A 19,659-nucleotide genomic window follows, 5' to 3' on the forward strand; every position below is an offset into this window, starting at 1 on the left:
CATATCGTGCTAGAGCGCATGCGCAGATACCAGCTTTGTGCGAAATGTATCAAGTGCTGTCAGATCAGATGAAATAGAACAGAAAGGGTAGTCCTCAGTACTAAAGTGCTTTCCATGATCGCCGATGAAGAAAGAACAAAGTCATGAAGCGCGCTACATGTGCTGACAACCAGGAAGCCATCTCGCAACTATTACGGCCTAGCAACCTAGGAAAAAACTGAACAGATACGCTGCAATCTGCAGCAACACAAAATTCAGGAAGTAGAAAATCTCAAGAGAATGGAGACTTCAAGCTTGTTTACCACAATCATCTATCACAATGGTGCGTGGTTCAGAATTTCCCTTCGGATTGGGGTAATATAATATAGGGGAAGAAGAATTCAACGCCTACACCATACCCATATTAACGCCTATCCATATGTAACCCATCCGGGCCTGACCCATCCATGTCTCATTCTAAGCATAAAAACTCCTTGACCCCTATTCCCATACCGTACATCCTGTATACATCCACCTCATACAGGAAAAAAACTGCACAGCTCTGCAGACTACATTGACCCAAAACCTTCCAAAGTAGGTGATCCAACGTCAACGTAGGCTCCACGCTGTTCAGCTTCTCCCTAGGTTGGCGTGCATCGTTGAACGAGAGTAATGCCCTTACGAGACTAGGCCGCGTAGTACAACTTTATAGAGCTCAACACTCGCTTCCTGCACACGGGGCAAGTCTGCACTTCCCGTGCGCACGGCAGGCAAGCAACCACATGACCGCAGTCATAGAAAGCAGCTTCGGCGTCACCTTCCCAGCAAATCCTGCAGAGTTTCTCCGATTCTTGAGCGTTCTTCCAGTGCGTAACGCCCTCGCCGAACTTCTTGTCGTTCTGCCACCCGCCTACATATGTGTTGCCACTGGCGGCCTCGACATAAGTCCCAGTGCCGTGCTGCTGGTTGTCGACCCAGTCACCATCGTACGTGTCGCCGTTCTGGAAGGTGTATAAACCATGACCGTAGCGTTGGCCTAGGCGGAGGGAGCCGCTATATGTAGCGCCAGAGTGATATATTCTAGTACCATGGCCATGGGGATAGCCATTCAGAACTTCGCCTTTGTAGTACTCGCTCGAGAAATAGTCGTAGGTGAAGTGGCCTTGTAACTTGTGTGGGAAGTTGCGAGCGAAAGCGCGGAACTGGAGGTAGGATTGAGGGTCTGCCAGGGCAGCGCGAGCGGCGAGTTCGTTACGCTTATCAGCCGAGAGCGGTAACGAAACGATGATGATACACGCGTTGTGTAGATCCACTTGCGCAAAGGTACGGCGATGCTTCAGTGATCGCGTGTTAGTCAGCTCGTCCTCCTCCCACATCTCCATCTTCTTCTTGTCTTCCGTTGGAATTTCAAGCAATGCCACGATCGTGTCATCCAATCTAGCAGACTTAAGCGTAGTATGCGATCCACGAGCTTCTAGGGCTTGCTTTTCCGCGTTCCAGAATTTGAGAAAGAAATAAATCTCATCTGGAGGTGGTTCAGGAGTGGGGTTGCGCACTGGTGGGGGTGGTTGTAGAGGTTCCGCAGGTGTATCAACCGGCGGAGGTGGAGGTGGTGGCAGCAGCATATCCTCTTGTGTGCCACCCATCTCGGTGTCGCTGGGACCGGCACCTGGGATTACAACATCAACAGCCGGTGGATCAACGGCTGGAGTTGACTCCACTTCCAGCATAGCAGTATCGTTGCGTTGTTCTGAAGGCGCAACAGCGGGCTCATCAGGGTCGCTCATAAGCGTATCCTCCGAATGTGAAGTCATCTGCGGTGGTGGTGGCGGCGGGGTACTGGAAGGCTCGATTACGGTCTCGACAACTTGGATGATATCTGCCGCAACTTCACCCGCCTGGAGCGATGGAGCCTCTGGAGCCTCTTTCTCCTCTTTCGGGAGCTCAGGCAGCTTCTCGAAGTCGGTGACGTGTACCCAGATGCTCCGGTAATCTGGCGACTCCAGAGTCCACTCCTTGGCATCTATGTGCGGGCTGTAGCTACCGGCTGAAAACTCAATGAGTCCAGTACCGAGGAGGTTCGGTCGGTCCAGAGATCCTTGCGTGGGATCTAGAAACCAAAACTTTATCTGTCGTGGGTCCTTGACGTTCTTCAAAAGGCCGAACAACTTTTGGCGAATTTCTTTGCATCCGTCATTGCTTGATAGCGTCAATGTGTGGATGAGCTCTGAGCCTTCGCACTTCGCATCAAAGAAATCGAATATACCTGGACCTTCGTGCTCTAGGTATACTCGTGAATCAACTACGCGAAAATCGAGTGTCTTGGGTGGCTGCGCTGTGACCTTCTCTGCCTTCTCTTCATCTATCGCAGAGTTCGGCTCATGCGTTGGTAATGATGGCATTGGAGGAAGAGAAGATTGGTTCTTCTTGGCCTCTACTTCCAGCTTGAGCCACTCCGGGACATCCCACTGCTCGGATTTGGCGTCTGATACGAATACCGACTGAGCTACATCGTCTCGCACATACATGGCAATGTATGCCACGGCGTCGTTGCCAGTAATCTGAGTACTACTAGGCTTGCCTTCATGCGCATCGACTGCCTCGCGCTTGGGAAGGCACTTGACTTGGCTCTCGTCTTTGCTATCACTGTAGATATACCATCGTGAACCAGGGCCTTCGGGTCGAAGTATGGGCTGGTATATATAGGACTGAAGTGTTTGCTTATGCACAACAAATCCATACAGTGTGTAGGGAGTGTCACCAACTGATATCCGGTCGTCAAGGGTCACTTTGTTCAGTACCTTGATGTGCGAACGCGTCTTCGCGCTGTCGAATTTGTGCCGGTCCAGCTCGATTGTCAACAACTCCGGCAGAGGCTGTCCAGGTATAGTGAAATCAGCCGATTCGTTGACAGCGCGCTGCATACTTTCCACACCTTCCACAGGTACGCGGTAGCTGGGTCTCCCGATGGAATAGTCGCGCTTTGGTCCACATATGGCATTTAGCTGGGCGGCCTGAGGTGTCCCTTGAAGTTCTTCTTCGAGCTTTAGGCGCAAGACTTCCCAAGTCTCTATCACATCCAACTTGTGGAGGCCATCGTGTATGCGGTACCACTCTAGTGCATCCAGAATGCCATCAAGGGCGACTGGACCAGCTCCAGGCTCGACTTGAGTGCGAAGCGAGTATAGGACTTGCTGTAAAGCGTTGATGAGTGGCTTCGGTCGAGTGAAAGGCTCCTTGCTAGGGTCCGCAACGACGATGCTGTACAACAAGTTTCGAAAGGGCTTGAACAGCATCCACGAGGCAACCGCAGACATCATGTTCCCGCCGGGTGAAAGCATGAGAGCTTGCAGGCCCGTCATTGCAAAACTATCCCACGGATTCTCACGAATGGGATGCTCCCATAAACAATCCGTCTGGTCTTCTACGACCCGAATGTAGGCAGTGAAGGCAAGTTTGTCGTCACGAAGAAGCGCCATGCGCTGACCATGCTGACGACGAGAAATATCGTAGTGCGGTCCGTGGAAACGAGTCCAGCCCCAATCAGGAGATCCATTGCAGAAGCGATGTAAAGCATTACGCGAGTAGTTCACGCGAGGCTCTGTTGGGTTGTAGAGAACGACCGATATCTGCGCGGCAACGCTATTCCGCTTGGGCATTTGTTTCGATCCAAGAAGCGGAAGAGGCGAGTGTTGAGAGACGACTAGTGCGGTTGGTGCCTGGACGTCTTCCGACTTGGTGCTTTCACTGCGCTCTTGCGTAGACGTCTCTTGCTGAAGCGACACGCCTGTCGGATCGTCTGCTGGCGCATGTTCGGACATGACCATAGCTTCGTCAGCCTTCTTCTCTCCACTTGGCTCAGAGGCCTCTTCGCCGTGCATGTCTTTGCGCGCGTCCTCATTGTTGTCGTCCTTCGAGTCCTGAACGCTCAGGCATTCGAGATAGACGCTTAGATAATCTGAATCGTTCCCCTTAGGATAAAATTTGATCTGCCATTGGTGGCCCCCAATCGTGACGACATCAGACTTCATAAGCACTTCATGGTTCGGCTTTTCCTGGGTTCCATTATACGCGTCGATTGCCCAGTGGATACGTCCTGCTTCACCGGCGGTATACTCCGGGTGATCTAAAGGTTTGAACGCCTCGCTCTCCCAGTATTCGTGGTCTAGAGCACTGTGTTCACCCCTCTCCTCGATCATCTTCACTTCGTCCTCGTCAGGCGATGACAAGTCTTCTGGAAGTGCGTGCCACGGCGGGAGGCCATCGTCGTCGTCGTCGGATCCTGAATCAGAGCGAGGGGGGTCGACTGGTGGCGGCGGAGGCGGGGGCTGTGTGCTTGGATCGACAGGGGGAGGTAGTGCGTCGAGGTCTACGGGTGGAGGAGGCTCTATGGGAATGATGGTCGCTGTCTGAGGCAAGTTAGCACTGGTGCAGATACAAGCCAGTAGAAGACATTGTCATACCGTTTGCTCTGGCGCAGGCGATGTGGGTGAAGTAATAGTAGCTTCTTGTGCTTCAGCCGGGCTGTTCTGTGGTAACGGCTCCGTCTCGGCATCCGGTGTAACGTCCATAGCGTCCTCATTTATAGCCGAGATATCGACAGCGATGGTGTTCGTAGAAGCATCGCGATGGGTGGGCTCATCTCCATCTTGCATGTCTGCATCGCCCCGATCGTGGTTTTGGCCCGTAGAAGGCATTGTGTTCGCGGAAGTGGAGGTGCTCATGTTCGATTCGGCTGCAGGCGGTGGCGGCGGCGGTGGAGGAGAAGCTGGCGTCTGCGCATGAAGTACGGGGTTTGGTGAGTGTGGCGGGCTGGAGAGCTGCTGGCTAAAGTGCAGTGGTGGCTCTACGCTGACGCTCATGTTTGCTGCAGCGGTAGAGGCGCATGTGAAAGTGGAGAGCGGGCGTTTGACGGGCGGGAGTGCAGGTAAAGCTGGGTAAAAGTACAAATGGAGAGATGAGTGAGAGGAGATATGCACGAGGCTGCACGACAGTGGTGTGTTGCTTTTATCGGTGAGTGCAGCAGGCTAGTAGCGTTATCGCGTCGACGAGGGTGTATGGATACAATGAGCAACTGACGTGTGCTTCTGGAGATATGGCTCGCGACTGTAGAAATTGGAGTTGGAGAAGAAGGAAAGATAACCTGGGCGTGGCTGGAGCTTGACAAGGCTGCAGCCTACCAGCATGCGGCACGATTGCCAACAGAGGTACAGAGTGAGGCGGTAAAGCTACCTCCAGGGCTGGGAATCGGCTGGCCCACGCGCTGCGCTATCCCGAATCGAAGGAGCTTTGGCGTCAGCGCCTTCAACCGGGAGGCTCTGCGCCCTTTACAGCCTCTCCGACGACGCGCTTCAGAGGTTGACTCATCGCACAAGGCTGCGCGGACAAGGCGCATTCGTCGTCATCACGGAGCTCTCAGCTCCCTTATCGATTAACCTCCACAGTGACCGGCTAGGCAGTCACGCTAGAGCTTTGAGACTAGTGGGGAAGGTGGGCCCGTCCGCGCCTTCCCTGCGTCCGCTCTCCGCACCAACAACGTTGCTCCATACAGCAGTCGTCCTTACATGCCAGCCCACTTATTCCGGTCAATCAACAACATGGTCTTTATTGCACGAGCTATTGGAGTGCTGCATGGCGTATAGCGCCTGTTGTTATTGCCCTTGCGACCTTTGGACCCGTGCGAAAGTGGCCGCAACAATGAGCGGAAACACCACCGTCGCCTCTGCGTACACCTTCACGCTATCTCCGTCTAGCTTAATCTTTCCCCAGCTGACAGCTTCGTCTGGCCGTGCGCCTGCATCACTCCCGTCAAATTCTTGCGCAGTGTTGATGTACACCGCGCTGTCAGCTCCGTTGCGCATCAGGTTCGCATTGGCGATGTGATGCTTCACCAGTCCTCCGCCCAGGACAATCATGCCCGTCCTCTTCGCTCTCACGGCGATTGTGTTTATTCTTCTAATGTCCTCTACAATATCGACGCGCAGCTGCTCTGGTGATGACTTGAATGTGTGGAAGTACAGCATGTCGCCCAGGCTTCCGTCTGTCAGCGCTGGGCAGAAGACGGGGATGTCGTTCTTCCACGCCCAGTAGTAGACCGATCGCTCGTCGTTGATTTCCTTGCCTAGACGATGGATGACCTTGCTAGGCGTCCAGTGCAAGGGCTCGTCAGTTTTCTTGCTCGCTTCCTGCTCCTCCAGCATCTTGTCCAGGATCGGCACTACCCAGTCCTCGAACGCGCAGTAGTTGCTGTTAGGCACGACAAGATTACCGATGCGGTTCATGCCCTTTTGGCGCAGTCCAGCCCCGGGAGTGGAGAAAGCACCGAGGTATGTCGGCGCGAGGCATTTGATGAAGTCCTCCTCGACGCCGCCTGCAGTCGTCACGATGGCAGAAACGTGTTTGTGCTGGACCAGGTACCGCAGCGTCTCGCGCAGTCCCGAGGATATCAGATTTGACGTGTACCCAAGGAATATCGTCGTGGGCTCCTTGGTCTCAGGGTCTCTCCATGCGCGCTGTTATCTGTTAGCAGCGAACCCAAGCTTCTCGATGCGGTGGTGGTGTCGCGTCGCCAAATCAGGCTAAATGTTTCGCCTTTCGGGACTGCGCACGGACGGGAGATTCCCGGCATACGCAAGTGCTGTCTCCGCACTTGACGCTGACACGCCGCAGCGGCGCAGCACGCGCATTCGGATATTCCGGGCAGAAGCAACTCACCATGTCGTTGATGATGCGTACAGCCTCTCCCACCGAAGTCGCCTGAAAGCCCATGTTGGCATAGCCGCCCACCAGCTCCTCGACGGTGATGCTGCGCGACGCATACTGGTTGAAGTCGATGCCCTGCACCTCTTGCGCACCCTCAGGCACGGGCTCGGATGGCTTCAAGACTGCATCAGTGGCGCCGGTAGGGGCCGAAGAGTTGCTAGCCATGGCAGTGGGCAGTCTCGGTTGGGCAGTCGCTGCAGCGGCGCTGTCGCGATGTTCTGGCGCGTCGTCGGGCTTCTCGGCGTACTCTGGACGGTTGCAACTCTCGTACTGTGCTATTTGTGAGTCGGTGCGGCGGCAGATTTTGAGGAAAAAGAAGCCCCCACACCTGGGCACCCGTGGATTGGAGCTAAGGCATGGCAGTCTAATCCCTGCTCGTGTGAGGCTAGTTCTCGGGTCGATCCAGCTAAGGAGACTGCCAGCCCTTTGCCATCAACGTGTGGGAGGGCCACGGTGTCGCATCATCGCACAATGCTCCCGCCAGTCCTCCAGGCGTGCATCGTGTCCAGCACCTGCCGTGCAGCCGTGTCTGTCCGTGTTGGTGAAGGGGCCCGGGCTGGGATCGTCACCAAATCCCCTAGTGGAGCCAGGGCTGGAATCTGAAGCAAAACCAGCGGCTGCCCACCCCTGCAGATAATCGAAATGTCCAACTGTGGACCAATCAGAGGCCGGCTGTCATGTCTGGATGGATTCCCCTCGCTAGGCCGTTGCAGGCCAGCCGGGGCGTCCATTTTGACTTGCAGGCATCCGTCATGGCTGGGTGTGTCAGTGCTTCGTTCGTGTTCTGGTCTCCTCGACGTTCCCTTTCTCATCATCACACCTACCTTGCGACAACGACCCTCTCCACGACACTATGCTGCCACGGCCCAGCGGCGCACAGCCTGGCTAAAGAGCCACTCCATTCTTCGTTTCCAGCATCGACAAGGTGCTGCCTCACGTGCCTAGGCCTCCCTCACAAAGAGACCCAGCGCCACGTCAACGGGCTGCAGAGCATCTTCAACACGGCGCCAGACTGCCTTTGTTGACCGCTGCGCGCTTCTCACACTTTCCAGTATCTCCAGACGACTTTGCCTGACCTCCAGGGCCAGTTTGACGCGTTTACGGCACGAAACGGGCGTTTTGGGCGTAAAGGCGACAATAGCAGATCGAATCTCAGCTCCCGGCGCCGAGCAGCTGCACCTGTTCCACCACGGATCGGGGTTTGGCGCTTTCCCTAATTCCCTGGTTTCGAAGCACGGGCCTTGCCGCTAGCGCCTCGTCTACCACGGCTTGCAAACACGAACCTCGACTGACACCCTGTGGTTGACGTCAACCTGGGACACAACAATTCGCCGGCCAATCGCGCGATCACTCTTGAGATTACACACAGCGGTACATCAAAGGAACCCTTTTTCTTTTCTGCACCATCCGTTTGCTACGACCACTGCACGCGATCCGGGCCTGCTCTTACGACCGAGATTTCCAATCCGCTTTGACATACGACCTTTACCTGTGCCCATGCCGCAGTCGCAAGTTCTTTGTACAGTAAGCAACCACCAACATGTCTGCTTCACGGTATCCGGAAAACGGCAGATATCCCCGCGACAGATCGCCGCCCTACCGGGATCGAGATCGAAGACCATCCAACTTTAGTAGCGGTTACCCCCCAAGGGGTAACGAAACCTTTAGACCAAATACAGAGCCTGGCGGCTTCTCAAGAGAAGTTCCGAAAGGCCCAAAATCTCTTTCCGATGCGCCACGTGGCCCGCCAGTGGGTCCACCATCAAGTGCATCTGCAGCGCCACGCGATGATAGAAGCCGAGGATTTGCTGGTCGAGGTGAAGCTACACCACTACGTACTGCGCCACCATTAAGCAGCGGTCCTGGGTTTCCGCACAACTCCCAAAATTCCTGGAGGGCAGATCGTGACCGAGACCGCGACTTTGATCGGCGCGAGCGACGGCCGACCCCACCAAGGCGCTCACCTATCCGGGACTCAAGAGATCCGCGCGATCAGAGGGACTTTGTACCGCGAGATTTGGATGTCAATCGCGCACGACGAAACTCACGAGACGGCCCCCCTTCCGCTGGTTCCACCTACTCTGACCCCCCACTCCCCGGTACAGCTTCATCGTATCGTGGCGGAGGCATTGGCCGAGGACGAGGCGGATTTTCTGGGCGCGGTCGAAACTTCCACAACGATGACCGGGAAAGACACCACGACTCACGTGATCGCATTCCGGAACGGACATATCGGCCGCGGAGTCGGACACCCCCAAGGCGCCAGGAGCGAGACATTCGGGAAGATCGCGATTTTGACAGGAGAGAACGTGACGATCGAAGGTTCCCCAGAGAGTACGACTCCTACATCGGCCCAGCAGGTGCTGCGAAACCAGGACTACGGGCGTTGGACACACACCGAGGTCCGGGCCCTTCTGATCTGAGGCATCTGCCTGGTACGCCTACGGGGCCAACCCCACACTCAGCTCACCATGCCTCTCCGTCCGACAGGTTAGGGCCTCAGGGAGACACTTACTCAAGACGATCTTCTGTTGCTATCGATCCTCTCTCTGCCAAGGATCCTCGGCGGGAGCCAGGGAAAGACGAGGCTCTCCTGGCCAGCCGCGCTGAAGCGTCCAGGGAGAGGTACGCTCCGCGTGCTTCATCGCCTCCTGCTTCCATTCCAGCCTTCGGTGGGTCCAATGTTTGGAGGGCGCCCATCTCTGACAACAAGCCAAGCGCTGCGACAGTAGCACCACCGAAGCCTGCTCAGCCTACTCCTGTTTCTACTACTAACACCTCTGTCGGTCCTGCCACACCTGCTGCTCCTGTTACTCCTGTGAAGGCGGCAGTAATCCCAACTGCACCAAAGGCAACCATTCCCCCAGGCCTCTCGACACTACCACCCACTGGGCCAAAAGCTGACCGGGCGCCGGATCGTCCGCTGCTTGGAGAGGTACCAAAGCAAGAGAGCAGAGTGTCTCACCCGGCTCCAACACGTATGGAACCACCTTCTATTCCTCCTACTGTTGTTCCATCTCAGGTCACTGATGTACCAGGCTCAGACAATGTAACTGCCAAGGTCCCGATCTCGCCCCAAATGGCTGCGCCCCCTAAAGCTCCCACGATGGTACCATCAGCTCCACTAACCGCTCCTACTGCGCCATCAGGTGCTGCGAAGTCGCCTCCACAAGGCCCTGCTGCACGACCGCGTGCACCACCTACAGCTCCTCAAGCGGCACGAGTCAACGTATCCCCATCGTTCTCAAGGGCGACTCTTCCACAGTACACACCTCGAGATGCATCTCCCAGTGCGAATCCTTCAGGGTTTGGTCCGCGTAATGGTGGCGGAGGAGGCCCTGCGATCAACACATCCCCGCAAAGCTTACCAGCGAATATACCTACGGGCCCCAAAGCCGACCGCACTCCGATGGCTCCTAGGCCACTTTCATCCTATCCGCAATCGGACAGGCCTGGCTTTCCTCCCGCTAGAGGCCCATTGAGCGGCGGTCCTAAGAGCATGCAATGGGTACGGCCTGGATTCAATTCGAGCCGACCGTCGGTGCCAACCAAGCGCGAATTCCCGGCTGAGGATCGTGAACGACCGTTCGGTACTGCCCCTAAAGCTCCTCGACTCGAGCATAGCGTCTCTGCTGCACAGATCCAGCGTAATACACAAGCTAAATCAGTATCACCGTCATTTTCACGCATTCAAACCGAAATCGAAAGACCGAGAGAACGTGCGGTATCCGCAGAGCGTCCTGTGGTGCCCTCACCCAAACCTACTCCGATCGAGACTAGGCGACACTCTGATGTCGTCATGGCAGAAGCGTCACCTCGAATGGCCAAGCCACCCATGTCGGCTGCGTCGTCTGCCCCGGAAGCTCTGCAAGACTCTGACGACGATCTTGATCTTGACGAGGACGACTTCGCTGAGTCTGAGGCGAAATACAACCGAGAGCGAGCACGTCTAGAGGCCAAACGGGTCGATCTGAGTGCTCCGCACTTGCGCGCTACAACTCCCTTGCAGGAGATTGTTCTGCTGTCATGCCTCAATGTCGAGCATCTTCCTCAAACACAGCCAGATGTGGTGTCCGTCGAAGAGACAAGCACACCCTTTCCCCAGGAGCAGGAAGAGTCACATCTTTCACCTGTGCAAGCACGTCATGTGGAACCAACCACTAATCAACCTGCTCCAGAGAGTATCACGGCAGATCTACCGACACCTAAGGCGGAAGAGTCCGAGGATGTCGAGATGGAAGACAAAGAGGAGACTGAAGAGAGGTCGGCTGCACCCGCAACGATGGCGCTTCGCCTACGACGTGAGACCTCTGCAGAGCGGGAAACCTTACCCGACCTCAGTTCGTTGCCCTATCTAGGCTCAGGCCCGCCAACGCCTCTATCGGACATTGGGCAAGACCGACCAAACCTATCTGACGATATCATGAACGCCATTCGAAGCAAATTACGCAAGAGCATCGAGCCTGAGCTTAACACTGATCAGATTCTCGAACGATACGCAGCTGCATATAGAGCGTGGCGTGTGTCCATCCGTCCCTTGGACGAAGAGCGTGACCAAGACGATCAGGATAGACAGCCGTCAGCCGAGCCAACACTGAAGGCTGTCACTCCCGATGTACAAAATGCTGCGATGACAGGGATTCTGGATGGGTCGCTCGCTCCTACAGGCCGGAGGAGCCACGCGAGTCGATGGGCTACTGAGCTTGATCTGGAAGCTGTCATCAAAGAGTCTTTGAAGACTGCCGAAGAGGAAAAGTTAGGGAAGAAAGACAAAGAGCCACGCAAAGCCATGGCTGACCCGGAGAAGGAGGCCGATCTACCATTGGAACTTACCGAGGCAGAGGCTCAGCGCAGAAGATTCATCGACACTAACTTCCAACGCGAACCCGGTCAAGGGATTTTCGTGTTTCACTATGAGCCGCCAGAGGATGACTTCACCCCCGAGGAACACAGGGTCATGGTACATAACTACAAGGATCAATACGCAAAGAAGTGGGGTAAGCTGGCCGAAGTTCTTTACAAAGAAGTTGGAACCGAACGTACCTACAAGGATTGTATCAATCATTACTATGCTACCAAATGGGGCAGAGAATACAAGGGTAAACTCCGCAAAGCTCGGGCTCCCAGGAAGCGTGGTGGAGCCGTTGGTCGTGGTCGTGGAGCTATCGCCAACATGGACCGACCCGAAGGACCAGGAGAGGACGGTTTGCCCTTACCAGTCACTGAGACTGGGCGGCCTCGACGCCATGCGGCTCCCAAATTTGGCCCAACCGAAACTGAGTTCGACCCGATCACAGGAATGCCCATACCAGGCCGAGCACGCAGGCAAACTGACGCCGACGACACGCAAGAAAAGGCCATGCGGCGTGGAAAACCGGCGAAGGACAAGGTTGGCCGGAAGGCGAAGAATACGCCACTCGCGGCCGTTCCTATAGGCTCACCTGTCAAGGTCGATCGTAAAGACAAGAACATGGGAGTCAAGATGGAGGACGACCTTGGCAAGCGGCCCATGAATGATATGCCAATACCCATGCCACTTATCCCTATGGAGGATCAGATGATGCTGGCAGGAGATTTGCAGCAGCTTTCTGGCCTGCCTGGCAGTCTTATGGATCGACCGAAGACACAGGCTGGTGCCAGACCTGGCCCATCTAGCTACTGGTCCGTCTCCGAGTTACAAGACTTCGATAAGAATGTTGCACACTTTGGCACGGACTGGATTGCAATTGCAAACCATATGGGCACCAAGACGCACACTATGATCAAGAACCAGTATCTGCGTCTTGTCGAAAGTGGCAAACTAGACTTGGAGCAGACAGCAAAAGAGGCAGATGCTCGAAGGGAACGAGGTGATGATCTAGGTCCACCGCCAACACCGACTCCAGCACCCAAGAGACGATACGAGAGCACACAAGCGGGACCTATCCGCCCCATCGCACCTACGCCTGAACATGGGTCTCCGCCTCCGAACCCGCTTGTGCACCCAAAATTATCTCCTCCGCATTCAACTCCTTCTTCGAGATTCTCCACTATCGCCCAAGCACCTGTGCAGAGCAAGCCCATGGTGCCTCCGCCCGGATATTCTGCCCTACCAGAGACTAGCCTGGCGTCTGTACCCTCGATACCACCACAGCAGTCGCCGCCCGCTCCCCCTCAGCGTGCACCGCCGCAGCATCATCACCAACACTCCATGTCGCAGCATAAGTCGCAGCCGCAAGGGCCACGAGCTGGATACTTTTCCGAAGACCTACCTCCACGTTTCGAGTCCCGGCCACCTTCACAACCTGCCGGCAACCAACAGGCACACCGGCCATTGCAACAACATGCGCCTCCACAGCCTCGCGTTCAAGAGCAACACCACTCGCCTCTCTATCGTGGACTTCACTTTCAGGAGCGAGACGTTGCGGGTAGACCTGAAGTTCAGCAGGAGCAGGAGGCTCAGCGCCGGTTTCATGAACACACACGTCGCATCTCACAGGAGATGTCACAGCATAGACCTTTTGCTCCCGGTGGTGCACCGCCGATCATGCCGCCAGTACGTTCGAACTCTGGGCTGAGATCACCAGAACACCGTCCGTTGCCGTTCTCGCACTCTCGACACTCATCGCAAGCGCAATCGCTCAGCCAAACGGTGGCCGATGTGTATTCTCCGAGTCATAGTACTAGCCACAGTGCGCAACAGCTGCCGCCACGGTCGACCATTCTTACACCGCCTGTCAAAGAAGAACCTAGAAATCCTCCTCCAGTTAGCCTTCCCCCAGCTCAACCCCAAGCGATGCTTCACACTCAATTACAGCATCCTCAGCGCGGCCCACCACCTATGCAAAACACACCTCCACCTGCAGTAACAAAGCCGGCTGTCGAACCACGCAAGTCTAACTTGATGTCCTTACTGAATGACACCGATCCTGAGGAGCCCAGACGTAAGAAGCCAAGCGAACAAGGTCCGCCGTCGCATACCTCTACACCTCTGCAATCAGCACCAATCGCGCCTCCTCCTCCCACGACGCAAAGCTACTCGTCATCGTCAAGACGTCCGCTCTACGAAGATTCTATGGCTGCTCAATCTCCGTATACCCATCCAGCCTCGTATGCTCAGCAGTCTTCACTCGCAAACGCAACATCAAACAGGCCAATCGACTTGACTGAGGACAAGCCGTCAGTGAGTAGGCCAAGTCTGCGCGATACTTGGCAAGCCCAGCAGCCGTTCCACCGAGGATTGTCTCAGACTCCACAAATCACGTCGCTTTCTTCAACACCGACTGGCCTGCCTCAGCCGCCCAATGTCAACGATAGGATGTTCAGCAATCATCGTTCTGTCTTCTCCCAGCATAACACTCCACGTCAAAATCCGACACCGCCACCTCTTGCCGGCTTCAACAACTCTCCAAACCCGCATTCGCGCACGTCGAGCGTGAGTGGGCCGCCTGGGTCGTTGCCTCGACATGGTGTTCCGAGCACCACTGCAGCACAGCATGCGCAAGCACTGAGTGCATCATCGCAGATTCTGCAACCGAACCCATACGCCCAAGTTGATCCGCCGGGCAGTGGTGTCCCGCCACCTGGACCTATGGGGATGCGGCCCAGTCCGCACCTGTCGACAAGCCACATAGCACAGCAGCAGAGGGACTCATCCGGACGCAACGACCATTCGCAGGCCTCAAACGCAAACCTATCGTACTCGAACCCACAAACGCCCAACGAGCATCCAGCCCACCCTTTTCAAGGGTTGAGTAGACTGACGGAGCCTTATCGTCCTCGCGATCCTCGTGAGGCCCACGATTTTGATCCTCGTCACTCGGATCGCGACACCAGCCGTGAGTTGTCTCAAAGGGCCGACTATCTACGTGAACGGCTTTCCAACCCCGCGCTACGTGCGCCCGGTCCTCCGATGCACGAAGACTTGCGATACCAACCCCAAGACCGGGGATACCTCTCGCAACGCTCACAGACTCCGCTTTCTAGGCCGGAGCACGGCCAGCCTCCACCTTTGCAGCATCCTCCGCACTCGTCTCTCGGAGTAGCAAACCACTCTCTTTATGGTCAGCGCCCTCCTGAGGAACCACAACATCACTTCATGCGCAATCCTCGTGATCGCAGCATGACGGACCGTATCCGCGAGGAGCAAGCCCAAGCTCAAGCTCAACACCAGGCAGCGATGAATCGAGAAGAGCATATGCGAAGAGAAGCTGAACAAAACTCAAGAGAACGTGAGATGCGCGAACGAGATGCACGAGATGCGCACTACAGGGACAGCATCATGCGAGGAAGACAAGATATGAGGGGTCCACCGCCACCACAACCCAGTTCAGGGCCAGGATCAATCCACGACCCTCGGCCACCTACAGGACCTATGGACTGGACGAGCGGAGTACGGCATCCGCAGGACCGTGGTCCATGGCAACGCTAGGGGGTCAGCTCGATTGACGTTTCGGATATTACATGCTCTACGCATATGATTTCTTTTGTGTCTCAGTAGATAGCTTCAGCGTTCCCGGCGTCATGTTTCTTGACGCCTTACTTGTTCATGTTTGAGAGAAAGGATGACAGTCATGCCGCGCGGTAGTCTTGCCTTTGGCGTTGGGTGGTGCTTGTCCTGCCTGTTTAGTTTTTGTTATACCAGAGCGAGTGGTTTGGAAGAGCAGAAAGAGATGGCTTTTGGACCTTTCTTGTAGAAACTTGTAGTGTATTATACGTAGCTGTCGAGCTAATTGCGAAATGTTCTGAATGAACTTGATTTTCTATTGGGTGCTGCTGGTGAAGTGAGACATGCAGTGCACTGCAATTCCTAGCGCAGAAGACAAGCTCTTGAGTCTCCACAATGACGAGCATCTCGCGCGATTAGTCGTTACTCACGCCTGCATCAGCCTCAACGTCGATAAGCCTCCGCAACGAAGCCATCCCACTCCCCCTTAAGATCATCCTCCAAGCTCCCACCAGAAACCCTCATACCCTCAAACTCTAACGATCCAACACCCGGCACCTCATACAAACAACCCTCCATCGACCCATCACCAGAGAACGTCATATAACCCGTACACTTGCGACCAAACGTCAGCTGTCCAGTCTCCAGATCGCGAAGACGCCAGCCAAGCGAGCAGGGTTGGCCTAAACTATCGGACCCGCCGGGGCCAGGGTTCATCTGGATGATTCCGTCCCAGGCGCCCCAGCGGAAGGTCGCCCACCAGATACCGCGGGAGGGGTCGCGGGCGAGTGTGAGGTCGAGGTTGTAGTCGTTGAAGATGGAGCTGGCGGTTTCGCAGGAGATGGAGTAGGTACCGCTGAGGAGGAGGGATGGTGAGGGTTGGTAGTAGTTCGGGTACGGGTCGGACTTGATGTACGGCGATGGGTACATTCGGTCGGGGCTGGGCTGGTACTGCTCTTGCTTGATGCGTGACCGTGAGGGAGTGGATGGCGGCACAGAGACGCGGCTCTCTCGCTTGACACTGGAAGCAGATCGCCTGGCGGTAGGCTCCTTCTTGATGGGTGCTTTCTTTGGCGCTGGCTCTTTCTTGACTCTCGCGACTTTCTGTGGTGTCGCTACCGGGCTAGAGACAGTGCTACCAACGCGCTTGCGTTTGGTTGGCGCTGGCTTCCATGGGGTGTTGTTGCTCGCCTGCTGCGCATCCATATACTGGCTAAGCGACGCTCCTCCTAAGGCCAGATTGACTACGACATAGGGTTAGCAGCGTCAAAAGTCAGGGGTCTTCAAGCCTACCAGTGACGTTGACAGCGCTATTTACCCCCAGAGAGCTTCCAAGACCTGGCTTGCTGGTAGCGCTCGACTTAGGCGCCTGCTTGCTCACTGCACCACCACTCTTCTTCAACTTCCGGTTCTCCGCTTCCCATTCAGCCTTCAGTTCGCTCTCGACCTTGAAAATCCACGCTGGTACCTCAAGTTTGAACTGGTTCATAGCATTCAGGAGTCGCACTTTCGCCGTATTCTTGTCCTTGGTGACCGGTAGTCCATAGTGAATGAGTTGGGCGGAGTAGAAATGCCACACCTGGTCTTTCGCTGGTGTCGCGACTTCAGGCTTCCGGCCCTTGCTATAGAGATTTGGGGCTTCCAGGCGGAGGAGAGCCGCAAGTTCGGCGACACTCGCGCGTCCGTGGTGGTTTCCATTGCCAGGGTCTGCGTAGAGGACGGATGAGTAGAGGAAGTCGCCACGGCGGGCTGGAGGGGCGAATGTCGCCATGTATTTTGAAGTGATGAGTATCGATATAGGCTACGAGTTTCCAACGGATAGTACGTGGAAGATATCCGCGAAGAAGTGTTGCAGAGTGGTAGAGCGAATTACGTGAGCCAACGGTAGGCTACCAACGAAGCTTGAGTCCGTGCATGGTCAGAGGAACATCCAGGGTTCACTCTTCTTCATCCAAAGTTTCCTCGGCGCTTTCAAACCCCGAGGACTGTGGGTCCTCTTCTAGCTTCACCGTGATCTGTTCCTCGGCTTTCGCCTTTTCTCTCTTTTTCTTTGTTTCCGGACTTCCGTATTCTTTATCGAGATCGGATACGAGATTGAATATATTGTGCAAAAAGTTGGTGTAGAACTGGGTGTCAAAGGCTTGATGTCGTCGACACAGAATCGGCTCCCAATCGTTCTGGTGCTCGTGAAATGCGCAACTATCCTTTACATCGTCATACAAACGCTCACGTAGATGTGGATCTTTTGGTTGGGAGGCTATAATCCACATCACTTCGGCAAGCCAATCATGAGAGAAGCATTTTCTGATGTCTGCTGCAGTCGTGGTGTTCAACGGATAACCGACGAAGACGAAGGCCATCCACTTTAGCAAGAAGATTCGGAACGGCGAATTCGAGAGCAGAGATTTGTCCAAGGCGTCTCTGTCGATCTTCTGACACAGAATACCCGTGGGTCTTTCAAGGTCAACCATCAAGGTCATAATGTCCTGTCTCAACAGCGGCACGTCGTAAACTTCTGCAAAAACATACAAGCGGAGGAATACGTCGCCGTAGAAAGCTGAAATTGCCGTTTCCTGGCGGTAATCTGTGATGCTATCAGCATGTAAAGGGCAGTAGCAAGTAGCGCAGTAATGTACTTCTTGGAACCAGCCAGTCAGGGTTACTGTTAGGCTTAGTATACCTCGCATTCTCCGTAGAGTCGATCGGAGTAGAGTTCTCATGCCGTGTGGCTTGCGCGTATAGCCAATCCTGGTACAGGCGGAATACGTCTGCCCTGGTATCAGGCAAACTTATTGACCACACCTCTGTTTCGAGGAGGGGACCCCCAAATGCTTTGCGAAAATACCCTGAGTAGAAACATGCGATATCTTTGTGGACTGTGACGACAATGTCATCAAGATCAAGGCGAACAGTGACGTGCGCTTGGCTTATCGTGCTATCGGTACGGATCAGTTTGGTTGACCAATCGAGAGGTCAATAGTTATGATTCGGGTTAGAGCTTGCTGAATCTGATGAGACTCACGAGAATGTCGGACGTTTGGACTTGTGGCTGGTCAGTTGGGCTTCGGCTGGTCTCTTAGCAGCATTTTCCATGGTTATTATGGTGACTTTGAAAAGGGCCAGCGAATTGATCCAGTCTCGCTCGAGAGTTTTGGGGAGAGATATGGGAATTGAGCTGGGACTGAAGGGATAGTTTGGGTACAGGTGCTGATGTTACGAGCTGAACAGAGATTGCGGGCCCCGGGGGCACCTCGGAAACTGTTGAAGCTTGACGCGTGCGACTATTTGAGACTAGCGCGACTTCGACGCGTCTTCGGCCCTGTTGCCATCTTCGCATGCAACATCTGTTCTAGTATTGATCATGAACAGAAAATCAACGCATTGCCGCTCGGTAGTCGTTCAGACCGGTGTCAACACCCATATATGGATTTGTTAAGGTCTCGACCCATATACCCAGGTAAGAGCAGGCCCATGGATACGGGTTGACGCGTCAAATAACGACAGTCTCAGCTCAACCACCGTGGAGCAAGATCTCGTAGTCGTCGTATGCTTCCAAATTTTCCCAATTGCTTACAGGTGGTTCCATTTGTGACCTACCATCCACATCTCGGGGAATTGTGAATGAAAAGGTCGAATCTGATGGCAGTCCAACACCGGCCGAGAAGGGTATCGCCTTATCTTCTTTCTTTCCCAACATGCCAGGCTCATATTTTGGGTTTTCCTCCGTCTGCGCATGTGACTTTGACTCCAGCATCGCATCCTCCATATCGTAAACCTCGCTCATGCATGCTCGCAGAAAGCTAGAGAACCAGAGTCCTTCTTTCTGTTGTCTCATTTTGCAGACCGCAATCGCTTCTTTATCACCCTTATGCTCGTGGAAGTTGCAAGAGTCACATAACTCTTCCTGAAGCTTTCGTTTGGTCGAAATGCCTTTCATAGGCATAGCGACCAACAACACATCGATTAAGAACGACTTGGGATAGCTTCCCCAACTGTCTTTAGATGCCCCTCCGGAATATACTGCGCGTTTCATGACAGCGTATCGGCAAAGGGGGGAAGTAGAGGGTAGGTTACGGTATAATCTCTGGATGAATGTACTTGTCAACATGTCTACACAACCATTATTGTAGCTGTTGTAGGTTACAAGCTCGACTAACAATGTCATCACGTCATTCCGTAGCTGTGGTGTATCATGGTAGTCGGCAAAAAGGTACAGGCTAACGAGCGTTTCCAGATACATGTGGCGCTTTCTGAATAGGAATTCTTGTCGAGTCAGCGTCTGTCAGATCTGTTCGACGGCGTATCTCACCTTCTGTTGCTACCCAGTCGGCGGCTTTCGACCAAGGTTTTGGCGGTGCCGACACAGGAGCGGTAGGTCCCTCGTCGGCTATTCAGTCGTCAGTTCTAGCTGATCACATCGGGAAACTTCGCATTTGAAGCGAATATACCTTTTTCATCTTTCGCCGATTCACTCTTCGAAATGCTTTGGTTAC

At 54.7% G+C, this 19,659-nt stretch overlaps 4 protein-coding genes across 4 annotated transcripts; 1 reads left to right on the top strand and 3 right to left on the bottom strand.

The window, feature by feature from the left end:
• Positions 1-665: 665 nt before the first annotated feature.
• On the bottom strand, positions 666-4,841 carry J4E83_008675 (uncharacterized protein; the record flags this gene model as incomplete). The annotated part of the gene is made up of 2 exons (XM_049335569.1): positions 666-4,388; positions 4,443-4,841. The coding sequence occupies 2 exons, from the start codon at positions 4,839-4,841 to the stop codon at positions 666-668; spliced, it is 4,122 nt and encodes a 1,373-aa protein (XP_049185305.1).
• Positions 4,842-5,630: 789 nt separating this feature from the next.
• DYS1 (Deoxyhypusine synthase) lies at positions 5,631-6,906 on the bottom strand (the record flags this gene model as incomplete). The annotated part of the gene is made up of 2 exons (XM_049335570.1): positions 5,631-6,491; positions 6,694-6,906. The coding sequence occupies 2 exons, from the start codon at positions 6,904-6,906 to the stop codon at positions 5,631-5,633; spliced, it is 1,074 nt and encodes a 357-aa protein (XP_049185306.1).
• Positions 6,907-10,245: 3,339 nt separating this feature from the next.
• Positions 10,246-15,151, top strand: J4E83_008677 (uncharacterized protein; the record flags this gene model as incomplete). The annotated part of the gene is made up of 2 exons (XM_049335571.1): positions 10,246-10,249; positions 10,410-15,151. 2 exons carry the CDS (start codon positions 10,246-10,248, stop codon positions 15,149-15,151), a joined length of 4,746 nt encoding a protein of 1,581 aa, XP_049185307.1.
• Positions 15,152-15,610: 459 nt separating this feature from the next.
• On the bottom strand, positions 15,611-16,937 carry J4E83_008678 (uncharacterized protein; the record flags this gene model as incomplete). Its single annotated transcript, XM_049335572.1, has 2 exons — positions 15,611-16,410; positions 16,460-16,937. 2 exons carry the CDS (start codon positions 16,935-16,937, stop codon positions 15,611-15,613), a joined length of 1,278 nt encoding a protein of 425 aa, XP_049185308.1.
• Positions 16,938-19,659: the final 2,722 nt, after the last annotated feature.

Source organism: Alternaria metachromatica, assembly GCF_023757995.1.
Source record: "Alternaria metachromatica strain BMP 0045 chromosome Unknown scaffold_26, whole genome shotgun sequence".
NCBI classification, from domain to species: domain Eukaryota; kingdom Fungi; phylum Ascomycota; class Dothideomycetes; order Pleosporales; family Pleosporaceae; genus Alternaria; species Alternaria metachromatica.